Consider the following 25,724-nt stretch of genomic DNA (forward strand, 5'->3'; position numbering starts at 1 on the left):
ATCAATTTGTCTTGGGGAATGACAGATTTAAGGCCTTCACAGTGGCCAGAGGGATTTTGAGCCATTCTTCTTCCAGATCAGTCGCCAGCTCATTGTGATGCTAGTGGGGAAAAAGTTTTCTGACTTGCTTCTCAAAAATATCCCAAAGCATCTTTAAATCCAAAAAAATATTTAAATCTGGTGCCTGTGCAGGTCATGGGAGATGTTCGAATTCACCTTCATGTTCATCAAACCATTCTGTCACAAGTCTGACTGTGTATTGGTGCATCACCATGCTGATTCAAGGCACCCCTTTCAGGGTACAACGTTTGAACCAGTAGGTGCACAGAGAGTCCCCCAGACTGATCTGGTAGTCTTTGGAACTGCCAAAGGAGACCATCAAGCACAGTAGGGAATTGCATGATATTGCAGCCCAAACATCACTGATCCACCCTTGTTCTTCACTATGGACAGCAACAGTCTGGATGTGAAGCCTCTCTGGGGCTTCTCTATAGCACAACTCCCACAGATGTGGGAAAGTCAATGAAGGTGGACTCAGAAAACAAAACATGTTTCACATTGTCCACAGCCTACGATTTGTACTGTTAGCACCATTGAAAACGACATTTGTCATTGGCACAAGTGACCAAAGCTCTGTCTATAGCACCCCGACCAGGAACTAACCAGGATTGTATCAAAAAAAATAAAAATAAAACCACAGCTGTCCAACCAGATTTCCATTAATAGTTTCAAGACAAGATACGTTATTTTTGTCCTTTGCTATAGGTGTTAGTCAGTCATCCCAATTTCGAGAGTGAATCCCGCATTTATATGTGGATTGGCCTATATTGAAGCATGTAAGTGGCCACTTGTCAAGCATGGACAACAAAAGTTTTATTCAAATGCTGAATAAATTATATTTATTATTGCCTAGATAGCACACAAAGAGGGCTACCTTTTATAACCACTAAAAACTCATTCTTTCATCGCGATCTCAGTTATATTCAGTGGTGGAATGTAACGAAGTACAAATACTTCGTTACTTTACTTAAGTACATTTTTCACGTATCTTTACTTTACTTAAGTACAATAAATAGTGCCTACTTTTTACTTTTACTTCGTTACATTTTGCAGCAATTATTATACTTTCTACTCCACTACATTTCTACAACTTCTGTTACATTTTCGTTACATTTTCTGATCAGTTTTTCCCCTGCCAAAACGTAATCTGACCGTCCGTTCGTTGCACGTTTGTCTCACCAGTGACGTTTGGTTGCCATAGATACAGTATATCAACCCGGTCACACTAAATGCGTCTAACACGCAGTGTGTTTATCATGCAACTCATACGCAAAAATTTGTTTTTACGTGCATAGGAAACACACCGTGTGTAATATATGTTTGGTTTGGTTAGGATTATGGCAAGCCAAGAGGTTCAGAATTACACCATAAATGAATCGCGTTTACTGCCAAACATAGTTATTAACATATAGTAAGGATAAGCATGATATTGCCTAATTGCAAGCTTGTTTCAGAAATGGTGACATTTTTTTTCCATCATTATTGAACATCATTATAGGAGTAGGCTATTAGGTTGAATGAGTTAGAATTAAATGTTTTATTAATCATTAGAAAATAGACATTAAGATAATAAATTGTTAGGCAAGTACTTTTACTTTTAATACTTAAAGTACATTTAAAATAAAGTACTTTTTACTTTTTACTTAAGTATGGTTGTCATTGTGTTACTTCTACTTTTACTAAAGTAAATATTTATCTGGGTATTTGTACTTTTACTTAAGTACTGAGATTCAGTACTTCCTCCACCACTGGTTATATTAATCAATGAAGCTGACTACACAATAAATCTCTAATTTACATAATGTCTGCACTTTGTTAAAGAGAATTAGCGAGCATTCAGAACTTGGAGTGGGGGTTGCAAAGGGATGTCCATGCCCAAGTCTTCACAAATTCAACTCATACAGTCAGACAGGTTTGGAATTACAAAAGGATGAGCAAATAATTACATTTTATCTCTTTAGAAAAGGAATCTCATCTTATGTATTAATGGAAAATACGCAACAAGGTTAAAGGATCAATATTACATTGACATTCCAGACTCTCCATACACCCACAATGTTCAGCGCTACAACAAAATTAGAACATATAGCTTCAGACAGAACATTATATGATCAGATATTGTCCCTTATTCACTAATGTCACAATTACATTTAAAAGCAGTAATCCACTTATGTGCAGCTGGTTTCTGTTTATCTGTCTTTGCAGACCACACAGCTCTATTTTTCTTCACAAATCCCTCCATTGCATTTCCACCAATCCACACGAAATAAGTAAGCAGCATTTATGCATATGAGGCCTAACATATTTAACATAGTCTTGGTCTCGAGCACAAAAAGTGGGGTATAAAAAAAATCAAAGCAGTTATCAGTGTCTGTTTACAGAGCCACAGGAGACAGAAACCTGCATTGTTATTCCCAACTGAAAAGTTAGTCTTTTGAAGCCACTTTTCACTCCACAGCTAGCAAACAGCTGCAAAGGTATGATCAAATATGGCCCCTAACACGTAATCAGGCTAAGCCCCTACGGTCCTCCTCTTCCGATGCTTTCAAATACAAAATAAATAAATAAGACATTTCAAACAAAAAGCTACGAGTCCAGCTGAGCCCTAGAGGGAATATCCCCTCGAATAAACACTCAAATACAACGAAACAAAATACAATGAGCAATTAAATTAAGTGGATTCTGACCACTCCAGTTTCCTTTCTCTGAGGCATCTACGGAGATGATGGATCAGCCATATGGACACTGATGTCCACGAGGGACGCTGAGAACATCTGAAATCTGACCGCGCATTTGTGCTTATTTGTGTATGAGTGAGAAAAAGATACCGAGAGGGAACGGGAGAGAAAGCTGACAGGGTGTAAGAGAAAAAGAAAATGAAAGGGAGAACATAACGGGAAACATTACTCACACCAAAATTGTATCTAAGTGCCCTTCAGCGTCTGTGGAAGCCAATTAGGCGGTTATATTCAGTTTGGAACATGGATACATCAGCTTCCCTATGTTAGGAAGATAAAAAAAACTCTTTCTGATAGTGGCAGCGCCCGAAGGTGAGCTCAATGCAATCTCATATGGGAGAGGCATGATTTCGAGATGTCGAACATGCCTCATCACATGCCAGATGCCACTCTGAGTGAAATGATGCCGCACCTTCCCCAGTTCTCTACCCCATAGAGTAAGGCATATTCACGCTTGTGCAGAGGCAAGAAAGACGAGAACTGATGAGGCCATTATTCTCCCTGATAAAGGGTGGGTGTATGCCACAGGACAAACACAATGGCACACTCTGCAGGTAAATTATGCTCCTCGGCGCATTGTAATCATGTCGCAATCACGTCTCGTCTCAAAAACGACAGTTCGCTTGAGAGATCACTTTGCCCCACTGATCAAACGGTTTACTTTGGTTTTTATGTTTCATAAGCAGCTTTGGTGTCTACACAGAAGAGTGGTCAACGTGAGTGGACTGTTATTCAGGTCTGTGTGAAAGCAGATTACTTCTGCAAAATCAGAAACAGATGCTTTGAGGTTAAAATGTCAAGGATTCACCAACGCGACCGCAGCAAAGACATCTCTCTTACTTCATTGTTGCCACGAGAACAAAACCCAGACCAGCTGAGCTCATAAAAAAAAGCAAGTCTAATTGCCTTGGGAAATAAAACAAGAGCATTTTGTGAAGGTTTTGTGCCTTTTGTAATCTCAGAACTTGAGTTCAACTCAAATACTGTACTTAACAGTGGTGTCAGGACTGAATGTTAGCGAAAACCATGAGACAACAAGCCCACATGAAGTAAGCCATTTGGAACAGGACTTCCCTTTATCTATGCACTGCATATTCCAAAGTGGGAGACGTGAGAAATGGAGAGTGATATTACTTTTAAAAAGTCTTTCTCATCCAGTCAGTTCTATTAAACGGAGAATGAAAAGAGCCAATGCAATCTCATGGGTCACCTTCTCCAGTAAGTACTTGCCTATAGGGCTTTGAAAGAAGGTACAAAGCTTGAGGAACTCGCTCACTCTTTCCGAGTTCAATCAGTCCGAATATGCAGCGCTGAAGAGGGAGTTAAATCAGAGCTAAGCAGCTCAAGCTTGAGCTCAAGAATGTGATCGAACCCTGTTAACCCTCTGGGGTCGACGGTATGCGCCGGCGAAACCAGCTCACTTTTTTTCTTATAAGTGCAAAAGAGACTCAAAATACTGAAGTGTTATACATCATTCGATCCTGTTAAGTGTCTATTTTTTTAGACGGCCCTGACCAATTTGCTGCCTTGGCAAGATTTTACCTGGTGGCCCATGCATTATGTAGCCCATTTCACCCCATCATTGTGTTGGTGATTATTTAGTCATATACTGTACGTACAGTAAGACATCTAGCATTACATCTAGCATTCAAGTCCCCTTTATTTTTATATTGTGCTTTTTAGCCTATAAAAAACAGATTTTTTCAAGGCAGCTTTACAGTGATAACAGGAAAATAATGCAACAAAGTTTGCTTCTCCTGTACAACCGGCTTGTTTCACAGGTGTCTAGAGCCTCGCATTCTCCCCTCTTACATTACATGATCCTATACCGCAAGGTCATAAGTTAAAATGACATTTAGCAGCATGCTGGGCACACTGTGTAGGAAAATTTACGAGTATGGAGTTTGGAGGGGGGCATTTGATTGAGTCCTCAATCTAGTGAGATGGGCAGTGCCAGTAGGCATCATTAACCTTCACTTTTGCAGACACCCATGTTTAAAAGGACAGTTCACCCCAAACAAACTAAAAAATAAATAATTAATAATTCTGCCATCATTTACTCACTCTCATGTGGTTCCAAAACAAGTTTAATTCAGAACATAAATGACTTCAGCACTTAATAAAGCACTCACAAGTATGCGCAAAGTCATTTTCTTGGTTTTAGTGAAAACCAACCTAATATTCATCAGTCATTTTACAGAAAAATTGTGGCAGCCCATATTGCTTTTCAATATTTAGTGTTAAGCAGATGAAAAAAAGTCTGATTTCCAGAACGGCCATTTTTATACTTCACTAAATGTATCGATGTTGTTTTGTCATTTACTTTTAAGCAATCACTTCAATTACAAAATAATAAAATTATCAACATCAAAAAAAGCTCTCTTTAAACTTCAAAGGTGAAACAGAAGCAGCATCTGGCATTGCAGTTATGTTTAATGCAGCTCAAAGGTGGCATACATGTATTTAAAGTACAATTGCATAAAATAAATAGTAAATTAAAATAGTAATGACTATTTAGAGACAGGGACGCGTTAAAGACAAAAATATGAAATGGGGGGGGGGGGGGGGATTATTTGGCAATGCTTTTGCGTTCCCCCGAGAAACTTTGCGTTCACTCACAAAATGTTTGCAGTTTGCACTCAACGCACAAAGAACACAAAAGTTTTGCGAGCAAACACAAGCAACTTGCGAGCAAAGTTTCTTGGGGAAACGCAAACCATTTGCTAGAGAATGCAAAATCAATGGCTTATTGTTTTCCTCCCATTTTAATTATTTTTTCTTCTTCCATCTCATATTTTTTCCACCACCATGACCCCTTCGGGGTCTGTAATTATTAATGTTGATTAATATAATACAGAAAGAATATTTTTGTGGAGATATGCATGTCCTATTTATGCCATGCATCCATTAGCTCAACATAAATGGGTGACTGGTTATAATGGTCAATACTGTAAATGTGTAAAACCTTTAATTGATTTAGTATATTTGACTTAAATTGCCACAGCCATAATAGATTTAGCAAAATTGTGCAGCTTAGCTTGAATGTTGGGGGCATTTTTGCTCCAAACAACAACTCATTATTTTCACAGTAAATGACAGAATTTCATTTTTGGGTGTACTGTCCCTTTAATGGATGTGAGATAGTTCAGCCAACTGGGTAGGTCTGTTTACATTTAACAGCCAGAGTCCTTGAGCTGTGTGATAAGACTCATATACACATCTATAATTCTCAACAAAATCTCCCTCTTCAAGATTAGCACTAAACAAATGAGGCTTTCTGGACAGGGACTAGCAACAGCACTTCAAGACAGAGGAAAGAAGAAATGGAGCACTTGGAGGGCTAGGCTATTCATCCAGCAAAATAACAATGCTTCAGGTGTTTATAAAAATGAGAGGAAAGTCTCAGTGCCAGGAATGGATTTACAAGGATTTATGAAGCCTCCCCACTTAAATAAACCATTTATGAGTTGAAGGACCTTGAGGACACACTTCCACCAACACTGCCAAGGGTAAGAATCAAGGCTTCATTTTTTTTTTTTTTTAAATATTCTCTAATTAATGAATCAAACCAAAGTCATTGATAATGTGAGGTCGAGGTATAAAGCATCAGAATAATACCCATCGACCCCACAAACCACTGTCTTAACACCACAAAAGACAAGCTGGCTTGACTTAGCAGGTTACAGGGAGCCTGTTTAAATTGGAAACTGAGATGATACTAAAGGCATCTACTGATGTATCAAACCAAAACACTCAGGGGACATTATTAACGGCTGCAATGCATCTCGGGTTATCAGAAAACCCACCATAATGTAAAAAGATAGGGGTGGGCTGTGGGCATATTTATTTTTAATAATTGAACGCTAAATCAATGAACTACATTTTAGCCAACAGTTAAATAGGCCTACTAATGAGCCACATATATACACATATTAGACCTAGAGCCTATATTATAAGTCATTGCGCCTCACTCACTGCATTATATGGGGTAAAATAGCTGTTTAGTAGCCTATAGGCTGGATTGAGTCATACCACGAAACGGGTGCCAAACGGGTGCCATCGTTCCATACCGTTTGATGAGATGCATAAGGCACAAACATGTCTCAAAATGTGTTTCCAAGTCTTAAGTTATTATTAATTCAGTGTTCATGTTAACAAGATAAAAATACTATTCTTAGTAACTCACTAACTCGCTCTTTCTTTCACTTGCTGTCTTTTTCACTCACACACTCGCTATCTCTTTCACTTACTCACTCACTCGCTCTTTCACTTACTATCTCTTTCACTTACTCACTCACTCGCTAACTCACTCACTCGCTCTTTCACTTACTATCTCTTTCACTTACTCACTCACTCGCTCTTTCACTCACTCGCTCTTTCACTTACTATATCTTTCACTCACACACTCGCTATCTCTTTCACTTACTCACTATCTCTTTCGCTCACTTGCAATCTCTTTCGGTCACACGCTATCTCTCTCACTAATTCATTCACTCACCCACTCACTCGCTCGCCATCTCTTTCACTCACTATCGCTTTCGCTCACTCACCAACTCACTATCTCTTTCACTCACTCTCTCTCTCACTTACTCGCTCTTTCACTCACTCACTCGGTTTAATGAAGAATGTTACATTTTATAACATTTGGACGGGACTTGCTCGATGCCCATGAGCTGTATAAGGCCCTCACAGAAACATCTCCAACTGTTAAGTTGTTTTAGCATCTGAAGCAGTGGAGGCAATGGAAAAGATGCCATGCAGGCCAGATTCCACCTGTGGCTTCCACAATGAAACCAACCAAGTGGTCACATTCACTCCAGGAGAAATCCTTTACTGGGTAATTACTTGGATGTGCTCCACACAAAAGCACAGCACCATACAGCAGCATTTCACTTTTAACAAGACAGCCCAAAAGGTGCCAACAGAAGCAATTACTTGGGAAACTAGTGATGTCATTGGAAAATGATGCGTGCTTAAATATCATAAAGATCATCATACAGAATCATGGATTTCAAACCTGCGCACATATATTAAAACGCACACAACTATAGAATCAATTCTTAATGCGCATGTGAACGCCATCAGCATTTCTCACAGGTTCGCGTTTAGAGACATTCATATACATTTTTACCTTAGTTACTGTAAATCCGGCCTCTAGTTCATAAACGCCAGAGGAGAACTGGCCTCCGACTGAGCCTGCATTCTCCCAAGGTTTTTTTTTTTTCTCCATTGGGTCACCTGATGGAGTTTTAGGACACCATTAGGTCACTTGATGGAGTTTTTCAGTTCCTTGCCACTGTTTCCTTTGGGTTGCTCAGTTGGGGATATTCAAATTAATTAACCAATCGATAATACCCTTGATCAGCTCTAACAAACGTGGATGTTTTTCCACTAAGAAACGAACATTGTTATTATGTTTTGATTGATACTGTGAAGCTGCTTTGATGCAATCTATATGTGAAAAGCGCTCTATAAATACATACTTGACTTGACTACAGATAAACGTAGCCCTTGTAAAATGTATGCAACAGGTTCTTCTGGCCAACAAGAGATGACTTTCTGTGTTATCGCGGTAACGCTTCCTTTTACAGTACAGTACTTACAGTGTACTTACCTAGAAAGTACTGGCTAATATAAGGTAAGTACATGGAACAGGGGTAGGTTTAGGGGTAGTACTAGTTATTACCCAGTAATTGTAGTTACTAAAATAAGTACATAGTATTTACATGGGTAATTGGACTGTAAAAGGAAGCATTACTGGTATCTCTTTGAAGATGTGCTTGAAATTATTCAATCACCACAGTCTGTGACATCCCGCTACATGGAAATCCAGAGGGATGTGTGGATGCGACTAGTCACTGTTATGATGTTCTTTTTAGTTTTTCAGAGCATGACCAAAGTTTTCCATTAAATGTCCAATTATAATGTTTCCCCTCCCCCGGTTTACCACTGTCACAGTGGCGGTCACAATCCAATCCGTTTTTTTCAGTACAAACAGTGAGGCCATTGAAATGTAGAATTCATATTTCAAGATTAAAAAAAAAAAAAAAACCTAAGGAAAAAAAAAAAAAAAGATTAAATTACAAACTTTCTATGGATGGTTTCCAAATAGGGACATTTTACTATTTAGAAAACATTAGATTTAAAAAATATATTTCTTGTTTTACTCTAATGACATTATTGTCCGTGACAGGGTGGTACAAGACTCCCTTGCCTGAATAAAAAATATAATATTATTAAGGATTTTGTGTCTGAGGTGGGAAAATATTTACATATCTTTAAATTTGTTTTAAAAAAAAAATACCAGCCTACCACATTGACATAGCCTATACAACAATAAAAACTTGATTTTCACTACATATGATTATAATAGAATATAATGACTAATAATAGGCCTACCCAAAGTGACAGAGGTAATCTCAGACTATCGCTTGAAACAAGTGCTCTTTAAATCAAGTACTTTACATTTATAGAGATTGACTTTCTGCGTCATTTTTAATAATTGAATACATCTAACTGAACACACTGTAAAAAAATATTTTCAAGATTTATCACAACATATTTTCTTTTGTCAAATCAACTTTATAATAATTTATTTAGTTGATGTAACTTATTATTTTGAGTTTCTGATGGTTAAATTAATCTACTTCATTGTATTAACTCACTTTTTCCAGTTCAATCAACTTAAAATTTTAAGGCAACCCAGGTTACTTACTTTTTTAAGTTAAACCAACAATATTTTTTACAGTGTGGTAATCACAACATTTTTTTCTTTTGTCAAATCAACTTAAATAATTTATTTAGTTCAGATAACATAATTTTGAGTTTCTGAGTCTCCTTCATTGTATTAACTCACTTTCTTCAGTTCAATGAACTTAAAATTTTAAGTCAACCAGTTTACTTACTTTTTTAAGTTAAACCATCAATATTTTTTTACAGTGCACAATAAGTTGAAATTTAAACCAATGTTTGAGTTTGTCGATATTTGACCCAAAAATGGGTTGACAACTCAGCATTTTTGAGTGTATATGTGTGTGTGAACAACAAAACTGCATTAAACTGTAACCTTACTGGAAGCCAGTGATATCATCTCACAAATCTCTCACATCTGCAGCAAGAGAGATCACATGGTATCGCCACAGGAGAGATATTGCAACCCATTTCCTGTCGTTGTGTGGGATGGAATTGATACTTGAAGGACTAGAGTGACACTCAAGACAGTCTGCAGCACTTTTGATCAGGTCACCTTAAATAAGATAAACAGAAGACACGGATGAGGAATGGATTAAAGGAACACTGAATAAAAGGGATTTGGTCAGTCATGCTATGCATCCATTCCACCATTTCTGTCATCCATTTGATTTGGGTTATAAAAGTAGCACATTAAGAAACTTCTATCTCTGTGAGTCACAAATTCTTCTCCCCACTTTTGTATATAGGGAGAGAAAACATCTCTATTATTATCACATTAAAGTCTTTAGTTTTAACAGTAACATGGCACCTACTACATTACATAAAACAATGTCTTTGAGGACTAGGATTTTCATGCGTATTATTCTTTTCAGCTTAGAAAATATTCTCTGCACTTCCAAAAAAGGCCTTTCTATTTCATGATATTTAGGATATATCACAGCTGGCTGAGATTTTTTTTTCCCTTGTGGGAAATCAGCAAACTTGTTCAGGCCACAACTTTGAAAAGCGTGACAACCCTCTGCTGAATAACCACATCAAGAGAATCAAACACATGCTTCTGGATTTTTAATTTTACATATTCAATTGGGTCCAACTTGGATTTCCAACGTGTCGCCGCACGGCTCCTTTTATTTTAGCGGGGTTTCCACTGCGGTGGGAAGCGAAGGGACATAAAACTTCAAAACAAGCCATGGAACTTAATTCTCAACCCAACTCAAGGTCATTTGGATTTTGATGGTAAATGTTGCATGTATTTTCTCCAAGATCAATTGACAAACCAACAAACATTCTGCCTACATAAGGCTGTTCCTTCCAGCATTTCACTGCCACTGGCTGGACCAGATTAAAGTCAGTAATCCTTAAATCTCAAAGTTACAAATCACCGTATCGGCCGCTTCATTAAGCTTTGAGAGTGACTTCTTGGATACCACAGCCATTTCATTTGTGATACACAAAAACTCACAGCGTGAATGGGCGAAACCTTGAATGCAGCCCATAGGAATCAAATCAATGATGTTGTGAGGGGCATTCAATTGCATATAAATCCATTATTTAATGTTATACTGTAATAGGCAATCCAGTTATTGGAGGGAATGTTGCGGCCATTATGAGCATGGAATGAGTGAAGCCTTGGCAAAAAAATGAGATATGTGTTTACACGCAGTGACTGAGCAGATTGCTGCTCTGTATTGATGAACAGAGGCTCTCGGGAGAGAAAGAAAAAAAAAAAGATGCCACAGCCTGCAAGGAGCCTCATGCTTGACCCATCTTCTGTCTACCGGCTCTGATAGCAGGTCAATGTCAACGGCAAAAAACAAGCCTCCAGAGATGGCGTCTTCATTTTCAATCCAGCTAATATGGTTCCATTTTATGATTATAATTAGTTAATTGCCAATAAAGACTTGGCCTGAAAATTGCCCCGGATAACCGTGTCACACTGAAATATTGTACTTCAGCAAACAGCGATAAACGAAATGGGAAGTCAAGCAAAGCCTTTCATTTCCAAGACTTAGTATATAGTGATAAGAGCAAGTGAATTTGTTAATAGAATAAAAATGGGATAAACAAAATATTGAAAAACTAGAAGGGACATTTATTACTGCTATTTATTTATATTACTGAGGGACATTTATTACTGCTACATACTGCTATTAGGAACTCAGATCTGTTTAAATTCTGGATTAAAAAATGTTTTGATTATAACTGGCTCTGCACAAAACATTTTACCCATTATTCGTTGAGGAATAGAAATTTCAAAAGAACAGCCTTTAATTGAAACATATAAAAATGTTTCTTGAGCACCAAATCAGGATGATTTCCAAAGGAGGAAAGACTGAGTAACAATGCTAAAAAAGGAAAATAAAAATCATGGTAATATATGAGCAAAACCTCTTTATTACAAACTTCTGACTGGTAGTGCTTGTTTGCATATATACCTAAACAACTGTGTAATGAGAAGACAAATGAGAGACTAATACAGATGCAGGGTCTAAGTGTAGTTCAAAATGGCAAGCACACACTGATCACCATAATGGTGACCTAAAATCCCGGTTTTCTCCTTCAGTGATTCTGCTTGTTAACATCAGGTGTCTTCAATAATTCTCAATCATCACTAAATTATTTACTTAATTATCTCATTAACTATCTCTGCTTCAGTGTTCATTTAACACTCTGCTCAGAGTTTAATTGGGTCCCTTAAAATGACTAATTCCATGTTGAAGTTACATGAACAAATTATGTTTGTTTAGCGTAACCCAGTTATGTGGTAACACTCCCATTTACAGTCCAGTTACCCATGTAAATACTATGTACTTACTTTAGTAACTACAATTACTGGGTAATAACTAGTACTAACCCTGAACCTACCCCTAAACCTAAACCTTATATTAGCCAGTACTTTCTAGGTAAGTACACTGTAAGTACTGTACTGTAAAAGGAAGCGTAACCGAATCTATTTACATAAAAAAGTTAAGTAAAGCCAACATAGCATAGAGTGTGGTTCACTTTAGTTGAACTAAAAAGTTCAGGAGCAGACAAAAACATCTCTTCATCTGTCACTTCATCAGATTCATCTGTTTGCTTTATTATATTCATCAAAATTTGTTTTACCTCTGTTTTGCCGTTTCTGGCTCTGAAAAATACTGTAGGCTAATTGTTCAGAGCCAGAAGGACGTAAGTGGACATACGCCCCTCTGGCTCCAAACGATGCTCAAACTTTTGTGTTAGGTCATTGTTGTTTTGTTGCTTTATTCAATACAGGTTGATTTCTGATGTGTTTTTTTGGCACAACTAGATAGAGCTCATCAAGACCTTTAATTTGATATATAGAACTCATTTTCGCCCAAAATGCCACTTATGCCCCTATGGTTCCAAGCCCTCGATATGCAAATGCAGTAGATGCTTAGCAATATATGCTAAGTTTAAATAGCAACTAGATTCAATTAACGACAGATGCTATTTACACTAGTCACAAGTCTATTTACACTAAAAATAGCAGTATTTTTAGTGGTTCGATGCTATTTCAGCCCGTTCTCATCCTTTAGCGTCATATGTGACGCTATGACAAAACGCCAAAATACTACGCACATGGCACTCTTTATCGTTAATATAACACGCGCGTCATAAATCCTTCAGCGTAATATGAGACTACCCTACCCTACCCCACACCTAAACCTAACCATCACAGCGCGTGTTATATTAACGATAACGGGTGCCATGTGCGTAGTATTTGGCCGTTTTGTCATTTAGCGTCACATATGACGCTAAAGGATGAGAATACGTTGGCTATTTGTGTCAGATACTGACCGCAACTCAGTATTGTAAATAGACATTCCGTATAAAACTATAGTTAAATTAAGTGCCCTGATTAGACCGTGCGGGGTTTGCTGAACATACAGCACAGAGTGAAATGATCAATAAAATGCACTCCAGATGGACATTTAACATTTATTCTTTGGCACAAAACACTTGCGTCCTTTTCCCAAGAATAGACCACTTGAATCAGACTCAACATGATCTGAACATGGGAAAGCAATGAGTTCTCCATGTCAAGAGAGTTTGGGAGTGAGTGTAAATATGGGTTTTGATGGGACTGACCTGCTCCAGGGATCTCTTACCAATGCAATTTTCTCTCTTGCAGGACCAAATGAGACTCGCCACATCACCTCCACGGGCTGAACCGCCATGAGATTAAAGACGCACTTAAAATAGCCCATGATTCCCTCCATTCGCTCATGCTCTCCCAATTCCTGGGGGGTGCCACTCATATGGACCCTTCAGCAGAACATGAGGTCTAATTATCATGCAGAGTGCATGTTGGGATGCGGTACATGCGCCGAGGGTCAAAAGGCCAAAGCTCGCAGGTGCAGGAAATGCAAAAACAGACGGAGCAGGACGCGAACATGACGAGATGTCGCTCACGGAAAGTAAGGCAACCACAAGTTGGATAATTCATACTTTATTGGCGGTTTTACAAAGTAGCTTCAAAATTAGGCCTGTACAAACTTAGAAATGAAAAACCGAAGGCCACATATTAAAAAAAACAAACAAAAAAACAAGCAAGCCGATGACTTCATATTGGAAAGAGCTCAGACGGAGAGAGGAAAAAAGGAGATAGGTGAGAAAATAAACAGTATTATCCTTATCCTTCACAGAAGGATATAACTGTGTCCCTCTGCAAGACACAATATTACAAAGGAAAAAGCTCAGTCATCAGAACGCAATTTAAATTTGTTTTTAGTTGCATCCAAGGAATTACGCCTTTAATACTTCTTTCTTGTTGCTGTGTTACAGCTAAAACACACAGCAGGACCGAGGCTCCACCATCTGCTGCTGGTATTGTGTCTTTCTACACCTGCACTTTCAAAACAAAGAAGATCTCCATGCCTAATGCTTATCTGGAGGCGAAATAAAAACATCTAACTAACGCGAGGTCCAAACCAGGCATACATAAAGGGATAAAAGAGCCCAGGATTGTGCAGCTTATCAGGCGAACAGCAGTCCAGTAGTCGCCCGGAAGGCTGTTGCTGCTGTGCGAGATGTAGACTGATCCTGCCTGGATGTTGTGGAACTCTCTCAAGATGAGTTCGGCTGAAGGCCTTTGGAGGCAGCAAGCATTGCTCGCACTTTCGCCATGAGGTCCTGCAAGAAAGGAGAAATGGAGAAAATGTTCACAATTCGCAAGGTAGAGTTCGCAAGAGAGAGTAATCATAGCATAAACACAGGACAAGAAAACAGAAACATGAATTCATAAGCTTGCAGACAACTTTGCACAATTTGAAATTAAGATTGGCTTTGTATTTATAAGAATCCTACGTGCTAAATATGGATACGGATGTCTAGTGGCGTTCTATAAAAAAAAGGCCATTGGCAAACTAGAATCCTGCTCTTCAAATGTCTCTCTTCCTTCAATGTGGCTCAGGTTACCTTACCCAAAGCTGCTTGCATGCTAAGAGCCCATAGGGAGAGTGCGACACCGGAGACGACACGGCTTGGCACTCTTGCTTAATGAATATGCACATTAACTGGCGTCAGTGATTTCATACAAAACGGAATTTACATCAAAGAAAAAAACACTAAAAGGAACAATAGACGTTAAGCTCAATAATGATGGTTACCACAAAAATATCCCTCTTTGAAAATGGAAGTGAATAGGACCAATTTCTAGAGGGTTTAAATGCATAATGTAAGTGAGGCTTATAATTTTATTAAGGCACTTACTGACCATTAATTCTTCTGTTGGAACCTGCATAACTTGAGCTGTAAAGTAGTTCTTATTTTTTATGATTGTTTTAGGGTTTTAGGTGACATGACAACGAAATTGTAAAATGGAATATAGATTAGGGTTGGTAAGCAAATTATTCACACTAAAATAATGTCTTTTTAGTTTTGTTTTTTTGTGTGTGTTGAAGAAAAGGGTCAAGTGTGAATCATTTTTGTGGCAATCAACATCATGCCAAAAATTTCAGATTGAGCTTACCTGTATTGAACCCGGAATATTCCTTTAAAAGTTAATATTACGTGCAAGAACATCAGTTAATAAGCTACAGCTACAGATACATTACTGTCTGTTTTCTTGCAATGACGCCTTTCTCTGCCAGCATACATTTACTTCAAGGTTCTTTACGTCAGCATAACTTGCCATTATATATCAAATCAGTCAAATCATCTTTTGAAACACATGGCTGAATTGCACGGTTGTCATAGGAGCAAGGTTTGCTCATTGACGTTTGCAGAGTTAAAGCCACCGCCGCCTTCCACCCCCTCATCCAGTCGAAGGAAAGTTATTAACCCTGAATTTCCAATAAAGCCCCGGTAAAATTAATCATTAAACAAACAAGTGGTCAAAAAAAAAAAAAAAACACAAACACCACAGGCAAGGACCAAGGTGCCTCTGGAGAGGAGGGGCTGCTGTTGTCCTTCACAGGGTGAAATCATTATGAAAGTCATTTTTGGGAAGCGAAAACACAAATTTACATGGATTGCATTAAATAGAGTACAGAGGCTGACGACTGTGATACAAAATGAACTAAATGTCTGGTTTTTTTTGCTAAAGCAAAGTCTTCTATCTATCTATCTATCCATCCATCCATCCATCCATCCATCCATCCATCCATCCTGTATTGCATGGCTATTTCATTCAAATTTCAACTCAGGATTATAAAAGGAGCCAATTCTTCATTTTGCATAAAGCTGATCTAGACAAGCATGCAAGCAGTAAATGCATGACAACGAAACACATATACCACAACTCGAACGCATGTACATGCTAAATATATGTCTCTCTTGATTATAGTGTGTTGATCCAGTACATTAGAGTGACAGGACTAAGCTGGGATAAAAGGCTCTCCGAGCTTCCAGCTGACCCGAGCAGATTACTGCAATGAAAGGGGGATATCTATGGTATGATTAGAGCTCATTTGGCTGAAGTGTGAGGATATCTGAGAATATGGAACTCAACTCTCGCACAATGAAAACATTAGCATTGTTGCTTTCCGACTTTAAACGACCAAACAAGAGCAAATTGTAATTGGGACTGAGAACTGCTTTTTGCAGTTGGCTGGTTTCTCAGTAGCTATTTGGGTCCAGACTTCCAAGCAATTTGAGAGATAACCCACATTCGTACCTGCATTTTCAGAGTTCAGAGAATCACCCTACTTCGAGTTCAAAGAGGTTGCAGTTCAATCACAGGGCTGGGCCATTTAAAAGCAATTTTGAAATCTCACACTCAATATCACTCTGAACTCACTCCATTTTTTTTTTTTTTTTTTTAACAATGGTCTGTCTGAGGCAATAACCTTGTGGGCAGCACTCCCACATATAATGCAACTGTGCCTCTGGTTGACCTGAGTCTGGTCTCCATAAGTTCTGCATACTGTCCTATTCAATAAAGGCATTTCATCCCGGACGAGCCCCCATTAAATGTTACGCACCTTTAAACAAGGTTTTTAAAGGGGCAACATTGAGGTTGTGATCAGGAGACGGTGTAGTTTAAAATGGCAAGAGACGACACATAACATTCTTCGTCCGGCATTCCACTTCAACAATCTGATTCAGTCAGTTAGTACACAAGATGTATTTTCCCCCCAGAGTCACAGTACTTAGGAAACACAATACTCTTTCTGTTTTATCTTACGCACAACAACAGTAATGCACTCATAACCTGCCAGGGTGCATTTTGCAAACCATAAACGCCTCCTGATTAAACCATCAGTCACCAGCCACCCTTAACATGCCACCCATGCTAATCGATGGCAAACAAGAAAAGAAACACCACAATGTTAAAGATGAGGAGGACAGCACAGAGCACAAGAAAAATAGACTATTCTGTTCCTTAGGGAGAACCGTAAAGCAGCCTCCCTTGTTGTTCAGCTGACAGGCACATAGAGGGTTGGTAAAAATCGCAGGGGAGTTCAAACACGCTGCCCCAGCCTTTCGTTACAGCTTTCCATTTACCGGTTGTAAAAATCCCCGCCAGTCTCCACCGGAGCGTCTCATGAGAGCACTTCTTCCTCCATCAATAGTCAGGATGTGCATGTCAGAGCTGGAGCATTCTCCTTTGGAGGATCCGATCATAGTTGCGTGAGGTAGTGCTGCGGGCAAGGGATCAAACTGAGCTGAGCTGAAACCTGTTTCCCTGCCACAGGATCTGCGGGTGGTCTGTGCTGCCCAGAGCTTTCATTGCCTAGGCTAGAGGGGGCAACTGGGAACGGAGGGACTTCCTCACACAACTGAAATGTAAGCATGCACAGGCCTTCCAGAAGTTCCTGCCGGTAGTTATTTGTCAAGGTGAACCATGCTTGTATTGATTCGTGCAGCAGCTGCTGGTTTTAATAAGAGCCGACTCGTTTTTGCAAGACGTTGCCCCCTGGAAGTCCTGCCCCAGTTCTGAGGTGTCAGAATTGATTTCGTATACCGGGGGAAAAGGGAAGTGAATCAGGTTTCCAAAAGATCTGAAACCATGTCAAGACCGTAGACTTTTTTTAGAACAGAGAGGGCTAAAATAAAGACTTATGCAGCTGACTTCTTTTTGTTGAGGATCAAATGGCTCCGAGTGAAACGCAGTGCAGCATACTTTGTTTACCTTCTTCTGGATTTCTCACATCCTTTGACACAACTGACTTCTTTAATCACATACAGTAGCTACCTTTCGTCTGCTCTGGATAACAAAAAGCAAAGAGAAGGAAAGCGAGCGCGCACGACGTTTCATCCTTACTGCACAAGGCCAGAGATCACAACAGAGTAGCAGAGACTGACGGCTGCATTGAATCAGCATGCGATAGCGACAAGCTCCCTTTCTCTACAAATACTCACACACACCTACTCCTGGTGACAGGGTCATGCAACCAAATCAACTTATTTCTCAGTTTCAGCACGTAAGGCTCAGCAAACACAGACCACTGAGAGCGTCGGGCTCTAAATTACATATATTAAAGCCTTACTAAGCGTCTAAGGGTTTCATCAGCTCTGCTACACAATTTCAGTCTGTTTTCCCCTTAGGCGCTGAATTATACTGAGAGAAGTAGCGAAAGTTTTTTTTATTACAGTGTTTGCAAGGGAACACTGTATTGATATTCCTCAAGCATTCTGGTCAGAGGTTTATTCTAAATCCACAACCCTACAAATTAATTCAGCCCGAAACTGCTCAACGTACAAACTTTTAGTCAAAAAATATCAGTCCAAGAGGGCGATAACATGAATGTGTTCTTACAATAAAACCCAAGCTGCAGCGGAATGGAAAAAAAGAATCCAGGGTGTGGAGACACATTCTTAAAAATGTACTTTGGGGCGAGATGCTGAAAAAGTGCTCAGCAAGATGAGACACAATGGTCATTATGGCCAATATTACAAAAAAAAAAAAAAAAAAAACATAAAAAAAGTATGTGGTCTTTGTTTTGTGGTCAAAGAGTGGCACATGAAAAGGAAAGAGTGAATGAATAAAATATAAATAATTCAATGTTGATGTAGAATTCCAATTCAAATGTGCACTTAAGGAATAAGAATTAAAATGAACTGAAAACCAACTTTAACTTTTCACTAGAAAACCAAAGCTTGGCAAGATATTTTGACATGACAAAAAACAGTAACAAAAAAAGGGTTAAAAGTCCTTCAAGTTTGAAGGTTTATGGGCTTCAATAACATACATTCAATATTGTATAAACTATGATTCTGTACAATTTATATAACATTAAATTGCTGCTGAAAAAGCCAATGGTCAATCTTGACCATCCAGAAAAGGTCCATTTTATTTGTCAAAAAGTAGTCCTGATAAAGCTCCTAAGGAAAGAGTAAATAAAAAATATAATATACTGTATAAATAAATAAAAAAATCTGTCTCAAATATCTATTTGATGGTATTTCTCTGCAAATATTGATGTATGAAATTGTGAGTAAATTTAAATGACATAATTAATTCAATTACATTTTTTAACCAATTAAAAGCCTTAGTTTACACAAAAGTGTTGTTATATGAAAATCTTAATGACATACCTGAGTGATTTTGGTTTGCACTGAAGAGACAATAGTGGAGGACACTTGCTTGTCTTTCTCCTGAGAGCCATCCCTGTGTAACAAACAAAATATTTATATAGCACCTTTTACAAGGTGTTTCCAAAGCCTCTTTTCACAGAAAAGCAAAGAATAGAATTCATTGGGGCCAAAATGACTAAAGGCTGACTCATACATTTTAAGCCGTGTTTTTAATACAACCAACGAGTCATTATTGGATGTTCGGAGAGATTTTGCTGGAGCATATTTATTCAACAATGCATCTGCATTCAGAATTCTTTTGTAAGTGTTTAATAGACTTCCAACAAAAGTAAAAAAAGAAAGAGACAGTGAGACGGTGACAAAAAGACAGAGATCTGCCAATTGGCCAGGTTTGTGAAAAACACCCCAATACAGTATTCATGATGACTGGTGAGCATGTAACCACCACAGACATCTCAGGCTGAAACTGAGCGACCAGAAGAAGGTCATGAAATATTCACCCAACACAGGAAGAGACACAACAAACTGCACAAATGAAACAAAGTTTTGAGAGAGACGCACAGAGGGAGGTAAAAGAAAGAGCATCAAAAAAACAACCGAAGGCCGAGGGAGTTTAAAGCTACTTTTTTGATGAAACTTGAGAAATTGTGAGGAAAGAGAAGTCAGTCCCTGTATCCAATTACCATGTGCAGTGTGTTCTCCCCAGTTTTTGAATCAAAACCTATCCATAATGTAGAAAATCTATGGTTTTCCTTTCGCAATTCATGAAGATTATGCTGTCAAACCCTTTAATTAAAACGTCATAATGCCTGATTTTGAGCATCTGAAACTTTCATGCTTCATTCAACAATTACTCAAGTTGTCCAATCATATCTAAAACCATAATATCTTTCAAATCAAAAAGCTAGAGTGCAGGCCGTCTTTGTGTCTCACGCACAGTGCTCCTGGCAAGGCTTAAATTAATATTGCAACAAAGTGGGAAAAAAAAATATGGTTGAATCTGCAATTCTGACTGAAGCAGACTAAGCTTCAGAGAGTGGGTGCGAGGTTCTCTTGCTGACTGATTGCTCATTAAAGGGACTGATTGTGCCCTTTACCTGGACCTCCCCAAGCTGGAGGCGGGGCTTGTGGCAGGGGAGAGGCTTGCAGAGACTCTGGCCACGGCTCCGCTTCTGTCAGGGGATGCCGAGGGCGAAACGGAGGAACCCTTAAAATGGTGCGATGACTTGGAACTCTTCCTCTTCTTCTTTTCATGAGGCGATCTGTCAACCCAAAACATGCACATTCAAATTATGTTTGGTTACACCTCTGTGTATGAAACGTAGCATATTTATAAACTTGCCTTGCCTTTCTAACACAAAGTTTCAGGCTTCAGAAGTTCTGGAATATTGCACACAAGATATAAGGACTACTTTTATGGTGCTTTTTTTTCCTTTTCATGCACCACAGAGGACAGAAAGTCATTTGGGTTTAAAACAACAGTAAACAAATAAAATAAAGTGCGTCACTTTCATGTGCTATTCCTTTAGGTTCATAACTTTATTTCTTGTGGCTCTGGGGACAGTGCAGTGAAGTGAGAGTCACTGTGTGACAGGAGGTAACACTGTGGAGATCTAAAACACCCACACGTCCCTTTACAGAGACCCCTGCTGATCCACCACTGCATCAGCGAGGGGACTCAAATAGGCCATCCGCACATACTGTACTCTCTCCCTCCAAAGAAAAAGCAACCTAAGTCCAAATCAAGAGGCCTTTATCTGCAAGACTGTCCTTTATGAATATTTTATTTGAATATAGTGGGAAAAATACATTTCTAAAGGAGCACTAGACTTTAGTTAATGGGCATAGTGGCCTCTAATTATCTGTGGCACTGCAGCAAAATGACAAGATCTGTTTGGAGAGTGGACACGAGGTTAAAAATGCACTCCTGCAGACGTGCCAAGAATTCCACCACATTGTATTGTGACAAATTGAATCAATACAGGAAAAAAGGATCCAAGTTAATAACGAAAACACATAATACCTCTCACTTACTGCATCTGATTGGCAAGGTTAAGATTACCCATTAGTTTATAGTACAAGGGAGCAGTATGGAGTACAACAGTGACTTCTAGAAGTATTTCTCTTCGCATTAATTTTCTCCGAAACGTTTGAAAAGAAATATTTAAGACATAAATAAAGTCATTCAGCTCTGAGATGTTGATGGAATACTGGCATTTTATAAATATTAATTTCATGCAATTTTTATCTAATTCTAACAAAGAATTGTGTTATTTACTTGCAGGGAACGACCACATCATACTTATTTTTAACGTTATGATTACGCAATATTGATACGAAATGAACCTTAGTAAACCCTGGAAAACACAATATAAGCCATAAATAAAAATCGTAAAAAAGACAAAGGTACAATACTGTGAACTTAACATCTTTATGAAGGAACATTTCATAAACAGTGGTGAATGACAATCCTAACTGATGGTATTATATATATATATATATATATATATATATGAAGAGTTCAGATGCAAAAGCCTCTAAATGCCATTTGAAATTTTCTTCTTTAATGATGATTTTTTATCAAACTTGTACAAAGTATATTTAAGTTCAGTAATTTCACTTAAATAACAATTAATAGGTAATTATCATTGCCATTTAAGTGAAATCACTGAACTTAAATATACAAGCTTGATAAAAATGATCATTCTAGAAGAAAATTTCAAATGGCACTTAGAGGCTTTTGCATCTAAACTCTTCATATATATATACATATATATATATATATATATATATATATATATATATATATATATATATATTTTATTATTTTAATCTAATCCTTGTACTTTATGTGTGTGTTTACAGTACAATAATCAGATATATTAAGAGCAACATGCAGGTTGGACACCCCAATATAGCATAGTGTATGTTGATGATAAAACAACTAGATTTTCTGAACTAGAGTAAATATATATATATATATATATATATATATATATATATATATATATACAGTGCCCTCCACAATTATTGGCACCCCTGTTTAAAATGTGGTCGAGGACTTTTTAAAATTCTCCCTTTTTTTTAAACAACATAGAATCCAAATGCAAAAAAGATAAAAATCCAACCTTTTATTTAAGTACATTACTTTGGTGGTAAAAAAAAAAAAGTAAAATTTAAAAAAATAAAAACTTCAAATCATGTGTCCCACAATTATTGGCACCCCTGATGTTAATACTTTGTACAACCCCCTTTTTGCCAACAAGACAGCACTTAATCTCCTCCTATAACATTTCACAAGATTGGAGAACACAGAGAGAGGGATCTTTGACCATTCTTCTTTGCAAAATCTTTCTAGATCATCCAGTATCCTGGGCCCTCTCTTGTGCACTCTCCTCTTTAGCTCACCCCACAGGTTTTCGATTGGATTGAGGTCTGGGGACTGAGATGGCCATGGGAGGACCTTGAGTTTGTGACTGAACCATTTTTGTGTAGATTTTGCTACACGTTTTGGATCATTATCCTGCTGAAAGACCCAATGACGACCCATCTTCAGCTTTCTGGCAGAGGTTTTTATTTAAAATGTCCTGGTATTTCAAAGCGTTCATAATGCCATGCACCCTAACAAGGTTCCCAGGGCCTTTGGAAGTGAAACAGGCCCACAGCATCACAGATCCTCCACCATACTTCACGGTGGGCATGAGGTACTTTTCGGCATACACATCTTTTGTTTTACACCAGATCCACTTAGAGTGTTTGTTGCCAAAAAGCTCAATCTTAGTCTCATCCGACCAAAGCACACGATCCCAGATGAAGTCCCAGTGCCGCTTGGCAAACTCCAGACGTTTACGTTTGTCAGTGTTAGTGAGAAAAGGCTTTTTCCTAGCATGCCTCCCAAACATCTTGTTGGCATGTAGAGAGCGTCTGATGGTTGTTTTGGAGATTTTGTGACCCCAAGATGCCACTATTTGATGCAATTCTGTGACAGTGAGCTTAGGACTTTGTTTTACTTTTCTTAGCATCCTCCTCACAGTGTGTTGTGGTAAGATAAACTTGGGACCTCTTTCAGCCTTGTTTGTCACTGTTCCAGGTGTTTTAAACTTCTTAATGATTCCTCTAACTTTAGATACGGGCAAGATAAGGTGAGTGGCTATTTTCTTGTAGCCATTGCCTGACTTATAAAGGTCAACACACATCTGCCTTACTTGAATGGTGTGTTCTCTTGTCTTTGCCATGTTGACAAATGGGTAAGAGAATTAGGCCTCTGTGTCATGTCATATTTATACCCCAGGGAAATAGGAAGTCATGAATTACTAATTAAAAGTTCCTAGATATCCTGACCAACATTAGCAACTACAGAAAATATATATTTTTTTAAAATCAATTACATTTTTCAGCGGAATTGTTAGGGGTGCCAATAATTGTGGGACACATGATTTGAAGTTTTTATTTTTCTAAATTTAAAAAAAAAAAATTTACCACCAAAGTAATGTACTTAAATAAAAGGTTGGATTTTTCTCTTTTTTTGCATTTGGGTTCTATGTTGTTTAAAAAAAAGGGAGAATTTTTAAAAGTCCTCGACCACATCTTAAACAGGGGTGCCAATAATTGTGGAGGGCACTGTATATATATATATATTTAGCCATTAACGATATTATGCATAGGATAAGGATTTTTCTAGCTTGTGAATCTCTCTTCAAATCATGGGTAGTGAAGTTATTTACAAGGAACTAGGCTATAAATCCATTTCTTTTTTTGCAGTTAAGATCTCAGTCACTTTTGCCTAACCTCAGAGCTTGTAGGTGGTCTGCCTTGAAAGGTTTACATATTTTGCTAACAATATTATGATTCCATGAAGAAAATGGATTATATTAGGGTTCCTGCACACTTTTTAAAGTAAAATTTAAGGCTTTTTAAGACCTTTTTAAGACCTGAAGAAATCAAAATTAATACCATACATAAGGGGTGTGCAATGCTGAAAAAAATATATCTCGATATTTTCAACGTTTTGTTGATACTAATTAGATGATATTTTACTGATTGTGTTTTTGTGCTGGTGCCATGGCTGGTTTAGGCCTGTTGTTGACAGCAGACTTACGGAGATATTTATATATTTCATATTCTATGCAGTGGTCAGTTCACAGCAGTGACAGAAATGATTAATTAATGTGCAATATTTGCCACCTTAAAATGATTTCCAGGGGCATTTTCACCTATTTATGGAGATTTTTTTTTTCTAAACTTATTTAGAGTTCTGCATCACGTTTTATGTTAATTATACATTAAATATACTCATTTACTTATTTAACGGTCAAATTAAATCATTCAAATCAAAAATCCGAATTGTCACGTGAACAAGCAAATCCACAAGGATAGAATAGGCCAATAAAAAATAATATGTACGCAAATTAGATGGTTTTAATTTGGCAACCATTTAGATATGACTAAGTCGAAATGTAATCTAAAATGTAAGACCTTTCATAAGTAAAAATAAGACTTTATAAGACTTTTTATGGCCTTAAATTTTAAATATCTAATATCTTTAAGGATCCGTGGGTACCACAACTGTTATGTTACATTTCCAAGACAACAACAGCAGCTGCTGCTGGGCCAAAGGCAGGCACTCAGAGACTCAAATGTCTCCTGTTTGCATGTACAGTAAAGTGAGGTGTTAAATCATCAGTAACAAACCGAACCTCAATTCATCTCTTGGTTTAAAAAGGGTCAAGGGTGTAATGAAAGATGCTGAGCTTTTTTAATGTTTAAAAAGCTTGTCCTCGCTTTCAGCAACTTCAACGGCAGCAGAATATGGAGAAACGTCTCAGCTAAGCTATAAAAGTACTGGAGAGAGTGGGCCGCCCAGATAAAGACCAGTGACACAAAAGCCAGTTGAGATCTGAGAAGTCACCACGACGACCTCTTTCTGTGGTGCTTTAGCGCCTTATGGGTGTCGGTAAGAAAATAATGGTCAAGTAGAGGAGATGAGACAGAGGGAAGGGATATGATAGCAGTGTCATGAAGTGGAGTCTCACAGGACTCTTCAATAGAAGGATTACAGCGAATGAAAAAGATCACGCTTGGTGCAGACTCCGGGGAAACACCAGGAAAGCACTCTTAACCAACTGTGAACAGCGGAACACATGCTGACAATCAGCCAAACTTTTTGTGATGATATACAGCTAGAGCGTTTAAAAGAAGGCCTTATCTCAGCTGCCGTTAATACAAACACATGTTCTTCCTGCTGTC

The 25,724-nt window shown here is 38.1% G+C and overlaps 1 protein-coding gene across 2 annotated transcripts in view; it reads right to left on the minus strand.

Moving 5' to 3' along the window:
• Positions 1–13,931: 13,931 nt before the first annotated feature.
• The window catches only part of sfswap (splicing factor SWAP), a 96,134-nt gene continuing 84,341 nt past the window's right edge, over positions 13,932–25,724 (minus strand). For both annotated transcript variants that reach the window (XM_039687985.2, XM_039687984.2), the window contains exons 16-18: positions 20,576–20,740; positions 19,479–19,551; positions 13,932–14,630 (exon numbers count right to left, since the gene is read on the minus strand). In XM_039687985.2, the coding sequence (XP_039543919.2) occupies positions 14,565–14,630; positions 19,479–19,551; positions 20,576–20,740 (304 nt within the window). In that variant the 3' untranslated portion in view covers positions 13,932–14,564. The remainder of the gene's footprint in view (positions 14,631–19,478; positions 19,552–20,575; positions 20,741–25,724) is intronic.

This window comes from Pimephales promelas, chromosome 19 (genome assembly GCF_988280905.1).
Source record: "Pimephales promelas chromosome 19, fPimPro1.hap1.1, whole genome shotgun sequence".
In the NCBI taxonomy this organism is placed as follows: Eukaryota; Metazoa; Chordata; class Actinopteri; order Cypriniformes; family Leuciscidae; genus Pimephales; species Pimephales promelas.